Source organism: Elgaria multicarinata, chromosome 9, assembly GCF_023053635.1.
Source record: "Elgaria multicarinata webbii isolate HBS135686 ecotype San Diego chromosome 9, rElgMul1.1.pri, whole genome shotgun sequence".
In the NCBI taxonomy this organism is placed as follows: domain Eukaryota; kingdom Metazoa; phylum Chordata; class Lepidosauria; order Squamata; family Anguidae; genus Elgaria; species Elgaria multicarinata.
This window is the reverse complement of record NC_086179.1, coordinates 80,133,696-80,148,337: the sequence shown is the minus strand read 5'-3', so window position 1 is coordinate 80,148,337 and position 14,642 is coordinate 80,133,696. Positions and strand designations below refer to the sequence as shown.

At 40.3% G+C, this 14,642-nt stretch overlaps 1 protein-coding gene across 7 annotated transcripts in view; it reads right to left on the bottom strand.

Moving 5' to 3' along the window:
• The window catches only part of SRPK2 (SRSF protein kinase 2), a 121,639-nt gene that overhangs the window by 28,920 nt on the left and 78,077 nt on the right, over window positions 1-14,642 (bottom strand). For 4 of the 7 annotated variants that reach the window (XM_063134176.1, XM_063134177.1, XM_063134181.1 and 1 more), the window contains exons 7-11: window positions 13,715-13,821; window positions 9,601-9,766; window positions 6,957-6,982; window positions 3,731-3,977; window positions 2,695-3,183 (exon numbers count right to left, since the gene is read on the bottom strand). In XM_063134176.1, the coding sequence (XP_062990246.1) occupies window positions 2,695-3,183; window positions 3,731-3,977; window positions 6,957-6,982; window positions 9,601-9,766; window positions 13,715-13,821 (1,035 nt within the window). The remainder of the gene's footprint in view (window positions 1-2,694; window positions 3,184-3,730; window positions 3,978-6,956; window positions 6,983-9,600; window positions 9,767-13,714; window positions 13,822-14,642) is intronic. The other 3 variants (XM_063134179.1, XM_063134178.1, XM_063134180.1) reach the window with 1 other exon arrangement.

Below are 14,642 nucleotides of genomic sequence, written 5' to 3'. Positions count from 1 at the left end.
AACTGGGTTGATGTCAAAGTGAACTGCACTGCTACTGAAAACGGAGTCACTGTTTTCTCTGCCATCTTGTATGTCACCAAGCACTTTTATTCTTCTTTTTAGAGATGCTGATTATGACAATGGTTGTGCTAAAACATGAGCTGCGCTACTAGACCAGTTCCAGTCCCATGAAGAGGCTCAGCTGTACAAGAACATGAAGGCGTGGAGCGACAAAGGTTCTCACTGGGTCTGTCCATAGCTCGCTTTTCCAAAATTAATGCTGCAAATATAAGACTGCTGCAGGCCACCTTGCCGTAGGTCTGAACCATACAACTGAAGAATGTTTAGGGGAATGTAAACCGAGTCCAGAGGTTTTGAGATAAACTGTTGCTGCTTCCTCCATTTTGGCTAGCCATGTTCTAGGTCTTCTGTTCATTTTCTTCCTTTGTTTGGCCAACAGATCACTCAGTTCCCAACATTCCTTCTCAGGTTGCTAGTGAAATTCTATTATTCCATGGTCCAAGGATTCTACTAATTCCTGGCTAGCCCACTGCTGCTCCCACGCCAGCTTTGGCTTCTCTTTCTTTCACACAGCCAATATTCTTTCAACGGTCTGTTGTGCAAATGCAGGAGGGAAAAGGAAACATTATATATTAGATGCAATGAAGATAATTATGGCGGCATCTATAAATCAGCCTCCTTCCCATCCCCAACCGTCCATTTCTAGACCAATTGTTTTTGAACACAGCACATTGAAGAGTGCTCTGCATGACTAACAATGCTCATGGGTAAATTTTACCCTATCTATAACTGTAGCAAACAGTTCTATTTTCTGTTATTCAAAACTGTATTCATTATGCTTATCCAAAGGGGGGGAGGAGATATTTTATGGCTCTTCAAGCAATCATTAATATAGCAATACCTTTCATTCCCAATGAAATTCCCTTCCCAGCCAAACAACCTAGCATCCAAGAATTGTAATACTAACAAATAGCAACTGAAATTTTTTGAAAAACAAGATCTTACCTGTATTCCCTGCAGGAATGCAGATTAGAGGCGGTGGTTGGAATTAAGTTGGCTTGAGTATCCAGGACTATGTTGCTCATTTATCTGTGTCAGGGTCAATTACAGGGACATTAGTAGACAAGAGTACATCTTTGTCTTGAGTAGTAGATAAATGTAGGTACTAAGAAGCGTTTCAGAAGAGATTCAGGCAAAATGGCTGCCTTGGTTTAATTACTGGAACAATTGTAAAGTTCTTTGTTTCTCAGAATGCTTTTGCTACTTCGTATTCTTTTATTATTGTGCAGTTGTAGGTGGGAATGGAATATTAAAAATTGGGAACGTTATCCATTCAATATGAGGAATCAAGGTGTAGTTAAGGCTACTCTTTGCCAGAAAGTGTGTAACTGTCAAGCACTAAGGATGTAAATTAAGTGAATGGACTCCCCTTTGTCCAGAACTCTTTTCAAGCTTTGGAACTGGAGTCATGGCTCTGGATTCTCTGTAGGAGTGGAGGAACACAACATTTTATTTCCTCCATCCAAAAAAACAACAGAACCATCACGTACATTCAGGGTATCATAGAAATGAAAAGGATAGCCTTCTGTGAAGTCCTGGAGTGTCTTCGTGCTGCACAGCGTGATATTTTACTCAAAGATTCTTAGCCTTCTGTTGGGATTGTTGGTAATCTGGTGAACATCCTGCTTTTCAGTGTATCAGACTTTTTTGAAGCATGCCTCATTTTTGAAATATGGTTCATAGCTAACTAAACATCTCCAAATATTAATAAGGGCTCCAATTTCCAAATCTGACCACTTCCATTACTCAGCGAGGCTCCCTCTATGCAAATTCCAAAAATAAATGTTTGCTTCGCATGGCTCCAATATCTACACATAGGTGGAATTTCCGAAGACATCAGGATGCAAATAGAGAAGTTGGAGAAATGGACACAAACCCTCCCTAAAAATGCATATATCTGTGTTTAAAACGTCTGTCAACCAGAACTGCAAATCAGATACTGCTTCAGTCACATAAGAGATGAAACACAGTAAACTCTTGTTTAGATCAATGGACAATGCACAACCTACATGAAATAACTTGCACTACATGCGCACATAAACACACATACACATAGACAAAGAGTAATAACATGGAAGATAGTATCTCAAGCAACTCCTATTTTCTGGCCTGCCCTCGTGTGTTAGGCTGGGATCCAAAGATCTGCTTAAGGCATGTCCAAAAGCTTGGGAAACACCAGTCAGATTTATTATTTTCCCCTCTTTTAAAAGCAGACCCCATGTCATATCACAAACTGCTTCGAAATGCCCCCTATGACCTGGTGGGCTGTTGTTCAAACTCACAAGCCGAAAGGCACTTCTGGTGCACAGGACTAATCACATCATTCTTTGGATTCCAACCCTAACAAAGCAATGCTGTGCTATTAAGAGAGCAACAAATTCTAAAAATGGCAAAGAACAGTTATGTAATGCAAAGTTTAACAATACATCCAACACACACACACACACACAAATATTCCCAATGCCACAATGTCTCTCATTTTACAATGAAAACATATCTGCAAAGTTCAGCATTATGTAGATTAAAAATTCCAGAGGAACAGTTCACTGAAGATATCTTTATAAAGTTTAACCACACTCACTGTTTCCTAAATAGAACCTGATGAACAAATCATTATAAAAGAAAAATGCTTACTTTTTGGCAAGTCTCCAGTACTAGATGCTGAAACTGTCCTGCTCCTATCATGGGATGGAGTACTTCCCTCTCTTTCAGTTACAGTTGATTCTTCAGAAACAGCTGAACCACAAGCTACAGAATCTAAAGCTCCAGAGAATACAGAAGCTGAGAATTCAGAAAACTGTGACTCAGAAATTTTATGACGTCCATTTGGCAATTCACCATTAAATTGTTCATAAGAGCTACTATAACTGTAATCATTTTTTGCATTTGGCTCATCGAGATTATATTGCTCAGCATTTGGGCATTCCTCCTCTTCCTCTTCATCATCTTCAATCTGTTCTTCCAGTAAGAAAGGACCATTTATAATGTGCCCATTTGTTTTAGGAGATTCTATCCAAGTAGGATCTGTAGACTCTGAGTTGAGAAGTTCCTGTTCAACATCATCGTCTTTCTCTGTGTTTTCTTTTTCTGTGTCTTCCTTTTCATCCTGATCTTCTGTTTCACCTTAAGGATAAACACATACACATTAGTTTACACTTTCTCTCAGAGAATTATTTTTCCTTGTAAAGATTTAATGTGATGCTTTGATTTGTTTTTGGATAGTACATAATGCAATGACTGCATCTGGATAATATAATATAATTACATGTATTTATACCCCAGCTTCAAGTGAAGGTACATATTGGGATAATGTTCTGTTGTCCTTGCTTATATCACATTAAAATCATCCTTTGTGTGACCTTTATTTTTCTTCAGAATTATCTTCAAGGCTATCCAAAGTGCTGGCCAGTGAATTTTTTTACTTTAAATTGCCAGTTCCCATGTTCCTTGTACCCTTCCATTTCAAAAGCAATTTGCTACATGGCATAAGTGTAGAAATTTTTGCAGAAAATATTAAAGCCTCCTCCGATTCATGAAACTGGTTTTGTTTTACTTTGGCCAATGCCTTTATAATAGCAAACTACAATTAACAAAGTGCCATAGCATTCTTGAAAAAGCTTCCCTGGACATAACATATCTCTTATATCAAAATAAAGCAACCAACACTTACCATCCTCATTCCCGGGTTCTTCATCTGCTACCTCCTCTAAATCAACCGTTTTTAGTTTGACTTCCGGATGGTATTCATCCTCTTGTTCATTGGATGGTAAAATAGGGGTTTCATTTTCTTCTATTTTTTTCCTTTCAGCTTCTCTTTCCAGTTCCTCTATTTCCTGCAAACGCTTTTCTAGTAGTTCAGCCTGCCGCTTTTGCTTTTTTTTCAGTTTCTTCTTTTTGTTTTTAGATATCTTTCCAATCTGAAAACATCAACACAGCTAATTACTATTTATCATCCCTTCCAACCATCCAATGTGGAGGTTACGTTATTGTGTAAAAGTATAACATCTGTGAACTTCGAATACTTGATGCATGGTATTGTTGAATGGACTTTTCATAAAATGTAAACTCAACACACAATTCAGAGGATGAAATAGCCTCAAGGCACAGTTAATTTGTTGTCATAAGATAATGAGACCCTTTGCTGGTCGACCGTAATAAATAACAATTGAATTGAATTGATAATGAGACAGAACCCATTATTTCTTATTATATAAAACCATTGCAACCATAGTAAATCTGACTTTCAGGTTACAAAGGGGTCATCATTACCTGCGTGAGAAAGTTTTTCTAATATGCTGAATGACTTCGAGATTCCAGTTCAATAAATGCCGTGCATGCTAGCAACTGCCAAGACAGTCAAAATCTATTTTTTCCCTGCAAATCACTGTAGAGCTCCAGCCCCATAAGATCACACTTCAACAAAAGAAGCAGAGTAGAGCATCCAAAATGGGGCCAGGGAAGCGTAGATGCGCTGATCCACTGCTGCATTCCAAACTCTGCTGGTCATGCTAGCCAGGGTGGAAGGGGCAGGAGGTTGTTGGTTTGTTGTTGTATTTTCCGCTACACCAGTTTCAGGCTGGCATAACTAATGGATGGGAAACTATCTTTGCGGACACTGCAGCGTGTGTGTGAACTGTACCACATTAAAGTATTTGAAAACCCTGCCGTTAAGCAAAAGCATTATATTAAGGAATTTGTGAATTGCAACACTAAGGGAGTGATTTATGCTGTTCAGTGTCCATGTAATTTATTGTACATTGGCATGACCATCAGAACCCGGATCTGTGAGCAGAAAAGCTGCATTCATTCCAAAAGACTTCAGGCACCTCTGGTCAAACATTGATATGGGACATGAGGACAAAGATTTGAGATTCTGGACTATTGAAAGGATTCAAGGACATGAGATGAGACTATACCATCAATTAAGGAGGGAAATATTCTGGATTTTCACCTTAAGCCACAGGGTCTCAATGAAAAGTATAACTAAGGGATGGAACAGAGCAGTTTGGGATCTGGTGGATCCAAAGCAGACCCCTCCCCAGACACAGAGTGCCCCATTTCAGGGCAAGAGCTGCCCCTCCACCAGCAGCACATCTCTCTACAGCTGGAGGCAAGTAGAGATGCATCAATACACCATGTTAAGGCCTCAATATCAGGGAGAGGGGAGCACTGCAGTATAAATCTGCTTACATTTTCTGTTAAAAATGAACAAAACAATTTAAGGAACACATCATAGGAGACACTATATCAGCAGGGAAAAAATAATTACCTTTTTTAATGTTCTGCACTGTCAGGTTTATTTTTGTTAAAACCCTGAATATACTATAATATATGCATTACATTACTTTTTTATTTTGGCATTTAGATCATTCTTACTAAAATTCTAGCAATTTTTTTTTTTTGCAATCTTACTAGAAGTTATCTAAGTTATAATAGGATGACTATGGCTGCAATCTTGTAGACAGGCTACTGAAATTACATTGAGGTCAATGGCTGTTAAAACCGCACACAATGCAATTCTATACATATTACTCAGATGCCAGTTCCATAACTCTTAGGTAAGTGGATATAAGGTTGCAGCCATAGTTTCACAGAGGGGCATGTGCGAGCCCTGTGGGATTTTGTTTACTTTTCCTCCCTCCTTTGGCAGCTGACCTATATGCCACTTCAAAAACTGCTTTTCAAACGCTCCTCTGATTCAGAAGCAATTTACCATGAAGCATGAGGGTATGGAGTTGAGAAAAGTACATTTCACGGATATTCTGGATCCTGGTGAATGGAATTTAACAGCTTAACTGGACATGAATGCAATCTGTATAGTAGATGATGGCAAGAAATAAGTAGCTACTAGATGTTAAACAAACAACGAAATGCATACACTTATTCTTCAGTCCTGTGAGAAATTCAGCACACACTAAAACTTGTGACTCGAAGTCAATAGAACCTCTGCCCATATAATTGCCCCCACAATTTTACTCACCTTCCTTTACTTTCATTACCCTTTGGAACATATGACAGGAGCCCCAGCCACTCACCGACCTGGTTTGCACATAATACTAATCCATGGTTTATTTAACCATAGTTTGTTGCCATTCCCAGGCTTTGCCAGGCAGGCGATCAAACAAACTGTGGTATGTTTTCTCAATCTCTGTATCTCAAATGCTTCTATGGCGCTGTACTACTGGGATATAGAGTAGCTGGGGTTTTGTTACCGCTCTCAGTTGCTGCATCTGGAGCCTAGCGAAACAACCCATGAACAACCTATGATTCACATGTAATGACAACTCATGAGTTCACAACCCAACAACAAACCATGAGTCATCTTTCTGGGTTGTTCATAGTTAGCAAACTATGGTTTGTTAAAACAGCTGGGTTCACACATCACACCAACCCAGAATTCAACCAGCCATGGGTTAAATAAACCATGGCTTAGTGTTATGTGTAAACAACTCTCCAGCTTCCAAATGCAGCACAACTACAGGGAAGACCCTGCTGGAGAGGAAGGCTGTGAATGTCTTTCTGCTGCCAGGTCATTCAGGGAGACTTAGAAGCCCAGCAGCAAAACAAGCCGCAGGCTTTCCTTGTAGCTCCAGAGAGTAAGCAACTCAGTCGTACAATCATAAAAAAAAATCCCCTGATCCTATCCCCAGTCCCAAACTCAGGAAAATGTGTATACTTGTATAGTGCAAGCTGTATTTAATAGTTTAAATATATAAATGATGTAAAATCTTATGGAAAAATGTAACGTATTATGAATTTTAGGCAAAATATTCCATTTCCACACAAAGTCTACAATCAGATAAACATCATGTATGAAATTTAAAGTGCTAGCAATTTACGTTTCAAACATCCAAACAGAACAACCACACACCCAATAAGAACATAAGACTACTTACAGGCTTTTGCTGTGGGGCGGTACTCACTAAAAAAATCAAAAAAACAAAAACAAAAAACAAACTTAGATTCAAGTTCATAAACCATACATTCTATACAAGAGCCAGAAATATATATATAAAAATCAATCTGCTAATGAAGAGGGTGACGGCCAGTCCTTTTAGATCATTTTTATCCAACATGAAGCAGTTTTAAAAAGTGTAGGGAGAAAGAGAATGTGGCACTAACACAATGACTGGGTTCAGACCATAGCACAGGGGGGAGAAGCAGGGCTCCATCACACCTACTTTCCCCCCCTAGTTTGCCTCCGCGACTTCTAGCTCCGTTTCATTAGCACATCAAGCTAATGGCCCCTTTCACCTGGATTTGTGGTATCACACTATATTGATGAAACCTCCCTTTTGCTTGTTTGCTCTTCCACCCCACCCCACCCCACCCCACCCCACCATGCCCCTTCTCCTTTGACCTCCAGTTCACTGGTTGTAACACTGTGATGGCCGTGGGCTCCTTCCCACCCTCGCTTTGGCTTTGTTGTCTAGTGATTTACCGATTTAACGTTTCATTGGCTGGGCTCTGTTTCTGCAGGCAATGAGAGTGGGGTTGGAGCAGTAAAAGTCCACTCAACCGGCTCAGCACAAGTCTGTTGGTTCGACACAGTGCTGGAGGAGGAGAACTGACCCGCCCTCATCAGCAAGCTCTCCCTTCTAAGCACACATCCCCCAACAAAGGAAATAGCGAGAGGACGGCACCACACAGGGGCTAAAGGGCGCTTTAATTCTGTTTGGGGGAAATAATCCAGACTTTCCCCTCTCTAGGAAAACACAAAAAAGGGAGGGGAAGAGGTGGTGTGTCTGCAAGACGGGCACAACGTCATCTGAGCGCTGTGCTGCAAAACCGCAAACCAGACATGACGCGAGTGAGATAAAACGCCGGTGTGATGGAGCCCGCAATCATGCCTTGCCAGTGACCACCATTTGCAGGATTCCCTGAAATGCAGTGCAGCTTGGTGTGTCATCCAAACCCGGCGTGTGGCATGGCGGGGGTGACTTTGTACCCATGCTGCAATCTACAGTGTGAATTAGAGGTTGTTGGGTAGGTACGAAGTCACTCCCACTGCGCCACATTCAGACAGCAAATCATAATTCCCCTGCAGTGCAAGGAATTATGCAAATGGCAGGCCCAGCATGCTCGGGGGTGGGGGGAAAAGCCACAATGGATTCTGACCCTAGTCTCTTCCTGCTGCTGGTGTGGCACATGTAATCAGATCAACACCAGTGTGTTAAAGCTCTCTAAGCCTCATGTAAGCTCTTTGTAACGATATTAAGAAAGCTGGAAAATCTTGCAAATATGAACCTTGTGCAAACTGTTCAACATATTAACTTATATACTAGTAAGTAGTCCAGTTCCTAGACAATCCATTCCTATTAGCTATCTTTCATAAACCATTACTAGATTCTAATGCTAGTAAAGATAGCTTTAAAGAAACATAGAAAAATGAACTCATTAGTGAGCCAAAGTCAGATGTGAGCAATGTATTATGAAAATGTTCAGCATACAAACCAGTCAAAGCTAATTGCTGAAAATGTCCATTTACTATGTGCTGAAAAGAAGTCACACTTAATCTTATAGCAAGTCTTTTCCTAGACAAAGACTAGCTCCACAGAAGAAAAGCTAACTTTGGCCTGGTTCAGACAACACGCTAAACCATGCTGCTCAACCACAAAATGGTTAAGGGAATGCATTATGCATTCCCTTAACCATTTTGTGGTTAAGCAGCATGGTTTAGCGTGTTGTCTGAACCAGGACTTTAAGTAGAAAGAGTTAACATGTGTCACAACCCATGGTCTACAAGATGGCCATGGCAGGCTGGCATAGAACTGACAACTACTTTCTCTTGAACCGACACGGATAGCTGTTCTGAATAATACGCAAACCAAATCGGGAAAACAGTACAGCTTGTTCAGCTCAAGGCATATTTCATTCAGATTTTATATCTGCTAGTACAGCCTTTCTCAACCTGGGGCGCTCCAGATGTGTTGGACTGCAACTCCCAGAATGCCCCAGCCAGCTCTGCTGGCTGGGGCATTCTGGGAGATGCAGTCCAACACATCTGGAGCGCCCCAGGTTGAGAACCACTGTGCTAGTACATTTCAAATAACCATTTTCAAGGCTCAAAGGCCATGAAATCTAACACACGCAATTACACGGAGCGTCAGAGCAATACATGTGTGTTGCTCGGTGCACTCACTCTTGGCTCTGTGCACATGTGAGCGAGACTGCTGGAGGAGGAATCCCCTCATGGGTGAATGAGTGGATGGAGAGAGAGAGAGAGACAGAGAGAGACTGGATAGCTGTTGTGAATGATGCGTACCAGCAGGAGGCCGGTGCAGCTAAAATCTGTAATTAAAGTTTCTTTGACTACCAAAACTACAAAAGTATATGAAGGAGAAATACAGCCCTCAGACTGCTTTCCTATGGCAAAATGAATACTACTTATACATTATTCAGATGTTAATAACATTTTTACACATTCAACACAGCCACGTTCAAATGTATTATTCCCATTAACTACAACTAATTAAATATTACTGCAGCCAGTATTGCACTCTAGCTTTACTCACTGGACGTATAAATCTACAACTGTACCTGCTGAGCCAGAAGGAGGAGGTGCACCAGCTTTCTGCCACTCCGTAGCTTCTGCAGCCATTCTGCGTACGTAGGTGTCATCCACACACATCAAGATGTTTTCGGGTTTGATGTCTGTATGGATGATCTTGCACTTGCTGTGGAGATAATCTAAACCCTGCAATACCTGATTACAAAAGAATCAAAAGGAGAAAACTTTGTTACAATGAAAATCTTTTGTATTACTTAGGCAACAGCTTTCAGACTCAAAATATTGCTAAGAAAACATTTAGCAGAGTTGAATTTCTGAGTTTTGAGCCTTCTCTAGCAAAACATCTTTTTAAACGTTATAGAAGGAGATAGAGGTAAAATCCAATCCAATATTGCATCGTTTATTTAGAAAGTGTTTAGCCCACTATTCTATAAAATATTCCCAACACAAGGGACAACAGTAAAATCCATAAAATAGTAATAAAAAGAGTAAAATCCATAAAATAGAACAATAAATAACAGACAATGATGTAATTTGAAATGGCAGCAATTGTAGCACTAATTGGTATATTTAGCAGTTGAAAACTATTGTGAATAAGGGAGTATTCCTATGAACCCCAGACAGCGTCTGAGGAGCCAATAGGATTGTTTAGTTTCCTCTGAGGTCGGAGCCAGGAAACTGCACTCCCTCCCCTTCATAGCCAGTGTGGAGAGAACCACTACCTGTCTGCGCATGTAAAACGGAGCGCGGAGCTGGGGAAAAGGGGGTGTTTCCGGGGGCAGGGAGGAGAGGAGGCTGGGGTGGCTGCAGCAGTACGCTGTTTCCTACGGCCCCCTCAGCCTCCTTCCCTCCACCTCCAATGCACCAGTGCATGAAATACAGAGCAGCTGGAGCACGGAGGGAAAGATGGCCTCTGCTGTCCCTCCTGCCCCGCATTGGATAGTCAGCAGCCTTCGAGTTCAAAGGCTGCTGACTATCCCCATAGGATTACACCCTAATTTACACATTTTTATGTCCCACTTTTTAGCAAAAAAGCATTATCCTAAATGTATTTTCTCGATTGTAAGTGCCAAGCTACTAGATATTACATGGGAGATGTATAAAGAGACTCCATTGAGATTTGGGATTTTATTTAATTAACAAGCAGCCTTGTCAGAAGAGCAACTGGGAGGAAAAGCTACTTAACCCCTTCCCTTCTTGTGTGTGGTCTCAAAAGCACCCTCTCCAAACTCCTTTTCACTGGGTGTGTGGGTGGGGATAGGGGGATGCCATGACCTTTGCCCCAAAGATGGGAAAACAGCCAGGCAGAGGGCAATTTTAACAAAGAGTAAAAAGGGGGTTTAGATATCTCTATTCCCTGCCAACCTTCTGCCTCCAACTGCAGACTTTAAGGCTGCTTTGAAAAATTTGCCATAAATTATTCCTGCATATCCTGAGCAATATCTAGTTTAGCACTAAGTCCCTCTGACTTCAGAATCACACACTTAAGCATAGTATCATACAATGATTCCAGGGGATTTCTGAATTTATGACCCAAGAATTGGGAAGAGGGGAAATCTCTGCTTTCCATTTACATATTTTAGGACAGGTACCGATTCACAAAAATTTAATGTACTTGAATAAGAATACAAGTTGTGAGATGTATTATGTCAACTGATTTACAACTATGTTATAGAAAAAGAACTTTAGTCAAGACATGAAAATCAATAAATGCTGCAAGGTGTAATTGTGAATGGTTAAAATGCCAGTGTTTCTTCTGAAACATGTTGGAAATTAGTTCTTTAATTCCAAAGAGCTAGCGAAAGATTATAGCGAATTTTATAAATGTACATGTTTGTGCTTTAAAGATGGACAAGATTTCTTTTTTTTTTTCAAAGTTTTGTGATTTCATACTGCTCTGCCCTTAGAGGAAATGCTCATTAAGGGATAAACCAGCATTTCCTAGGGGGGGAAAATGCAGTCAGGACATTTATTGACTGATTAAAACAAGAGGAAATTAAGCACTCTGGTAAACTTATATTTTTAAATTCAAACAACTGTTCTACCTTTGACAAAATATTACTCAATTATGCTGAAAACATGTTGCATTACAAGAAAATCCTAATGATGATGTTAACAAAAAACGTATTCCAAACTACTTAATAGGGTCATGGATATTAATGGCACTTGAAAACATTAAACACATGTATCCATCACAATCATCAAGGCTGCAACCCAATACTTACCTGCAAGTAAGCCCCATTGAACTCAATGGGACTTACTTCTGAGTAGATATGCTTTAGATTGTGCCATAAAACTTAACACCAGGAACAAGCAGAAATCCTACTTTACCCAGAGTTCTCCTTTTGAACATTTTTTTAAAAGTATTTACCAATGGATGAAAACTCACTGCTGAGAAAAGAACTGAAAGGGTACAAGTGCATTATATTGTTTGTGTGTATATATGCTACTTTGTTGGACTGTGCCCATAAAGTATGGCTAAAATAGTATTATACAAATATTAAGAGTACCTTTTTCTCATTTTCTATCAGATGACATGTATTTTAGTAAAATAATTGGTTATTCTTCAACTTCTGACTTCTTTTGAAATTAAAAAAAGTCTGACCTCACAATTACAGCCTGTTAAATGTTGATATGAGCAGGACATATTTTTAAAGGATTGCTCCTTGAAACGTTCAGACAGGATTCAAGAAGGATAAGTGAAAAATGGTAAACAGAAACCATTGGAGGATCACGATCTTCTCTTAGATTCCCTCCATTACCTTGGGCTCTGTGGCTCTGTCTATAACTGGTTCGCCTCCTATCTAGAGGGTCGCTCTTTCAGCGTGTCGGCTAACGGCAGCTCGTCCTCCTCTTTTCCCCTTTCAGTTGGGGTTCCGCAAGGCTCGGTGCTTGGCCCGTTGTTGTTCTCTCTATACATGCTGCCCTTGGATAAGCTTATTCAATCTCACGGCCTCCAATATCACCTGTATGCCGACGATACACAATTATATCTTTCATCTCCGGATCTTTCTCCTGATGTTCACGATCGTATCTCGGCATGTCTTTCAGATATCTCAGCCTGGCTGCTTCATCGTCGTTTGAAACTTAACATGGCAAAGACTGAATTGCTTGTTTTTCCTCCTAAACCCTCTCCTCACCTCTCATTCTCTCTTACTGTCAACGATGTCACGCTTACTCCGGTCAAGGAAGCTCGTAGTCTTGGCTTTATATTTGACTCCTCGCTCTCCTTTACTCCTCACATCGAGGCAGTAGCTAAATCCTGTCGTTTCTTCCTGTATAATATTGCCAGGATTCGACCATTTTTGTCTGTCTCTTCTGCCAAGACTCTCGTTCACACTGGTTATCTCTCGGTTGGACTACTGCAACCTTCTTCTCTCTGGCCTTCCTTCGTCTCACATCAGTCCGCTGGTCTCTGTCCACCACTCTGCCGCTAAGATCATCTTCTTGGCCCGCCGCTCTGACCATGTCACTCCACTTCTGAAATCTCTTCATTGGCTTCCAATTCACTCCAGAATCCAATATAAACTTCTCCTGCTGACCTTCAAAGCTCTTCACGGTCTAGCTCCTGCCTATCTCTCCTCTCTCATCTCACACTATCGCCCCGCTCGTGCTCTCCGCTCCTCTGATGCCATGCTTCTCGCCTGCCCTAGGACCTCCACTTCCCTTACTCGGCTTCGTCCTTTTTCTTCTGCTGCCCCTTACGCCTGGAACGCTCTTCCAGAACACTTGAGAACTACAAACTCAATCACTGCTTTTAAAACTCAGCTAAAAACTTTCTTTTCCCTATAGCCTTCAAATACTGAGTTTGTTCTGACTCTATACTGTTAGCTTCTCCCTACCCGGTGCCTGTTTACACTTCCCTGTGCCTGTTTGCATTCTCCTTCCCTCTTTATTGTTTACTACAACTTATTAGATTGTAAGCCTATGCGGCAGGGTCTTGCTATTTACTGTGTTATCTGTACAGCACCATGTACATTGATGGTGCTATATAAATAAATAATAATAATAATAAATAATAATAATAGTATATTGGGACTAAAATTTCTGAAAATAAAATCCCACCAGTGGCAGCTAGACAGTTATACAATTTCGCATTAGAAGTATTTACACATTTCTACGAGCACTGTATTAACATCTTACCTGTCGGATTATGCTTTTTACACAACGGATAGGAAGGCCCTGATAGTTGGACTTAATTATCCATTTTAAAAGGTGATGTCCAAGTACTTCAAAAACCATACAGACATCTGAGAAGCAATTAAGGATAAATGGCAAGTAATTTCATTAGTTTCTAACCATCTTTTATCATACCACCACAAAAGTAAATATTCCATATTGTAACTAAGAACGGAATGAACACTGCTAAAATATACATACGAGCTTGGTGCAGAACCCTTAAACTGGAGCTAAGGGATTGTGCTTGGATTGCACATTCCCCAATCCTTCCCCTCTCATTTCACCAATCCTCTTTGTATAAATTCAGAATTGTGCCTGACCATTGCCTGGGATGCTCTGAAACAGAGGAGTCAGTAGGCCTTGTCAAAAGTGGTCATGCTAATCATCTGTTTGGGCAGCTTGGTATGTGTACAGCCCACTGCTGGATGCACATAGTAAAAGAAGGGCTCTGATAAAAGAGAAAAATAAAGGTCATAGTACGGGAAATATATGATTGGGACACCTTTTCCTGCACAAGAATAAAGGTACTATTTTCAGCCCAGCATACAGCAAATTAAGATATCTTATTCTTAAAGCTATAACACTATACAATATTTTTAATATAGTCAGAATACTTTATTTTATCAGCTGGTGAAGCTGCCAACACCAAAGATTAGTTATCAATCATTTAACTATCAAAAATAGCAATTGCCAAAGATACACACACTCCTATACCTTATAAACAGGCACCAAGAAAGTGTTTAAAACTATCATTAACTGATATTATAATAGTCTATGAGATTTTTAAAATGCCCAGATGTAAAAGTGACTGATTTTTATACCTGTTTTGCTATAATAATACCTGGTACTATTATAGCAAAACAAAGAAGCACAGAAAATCTTGGGGTGCATT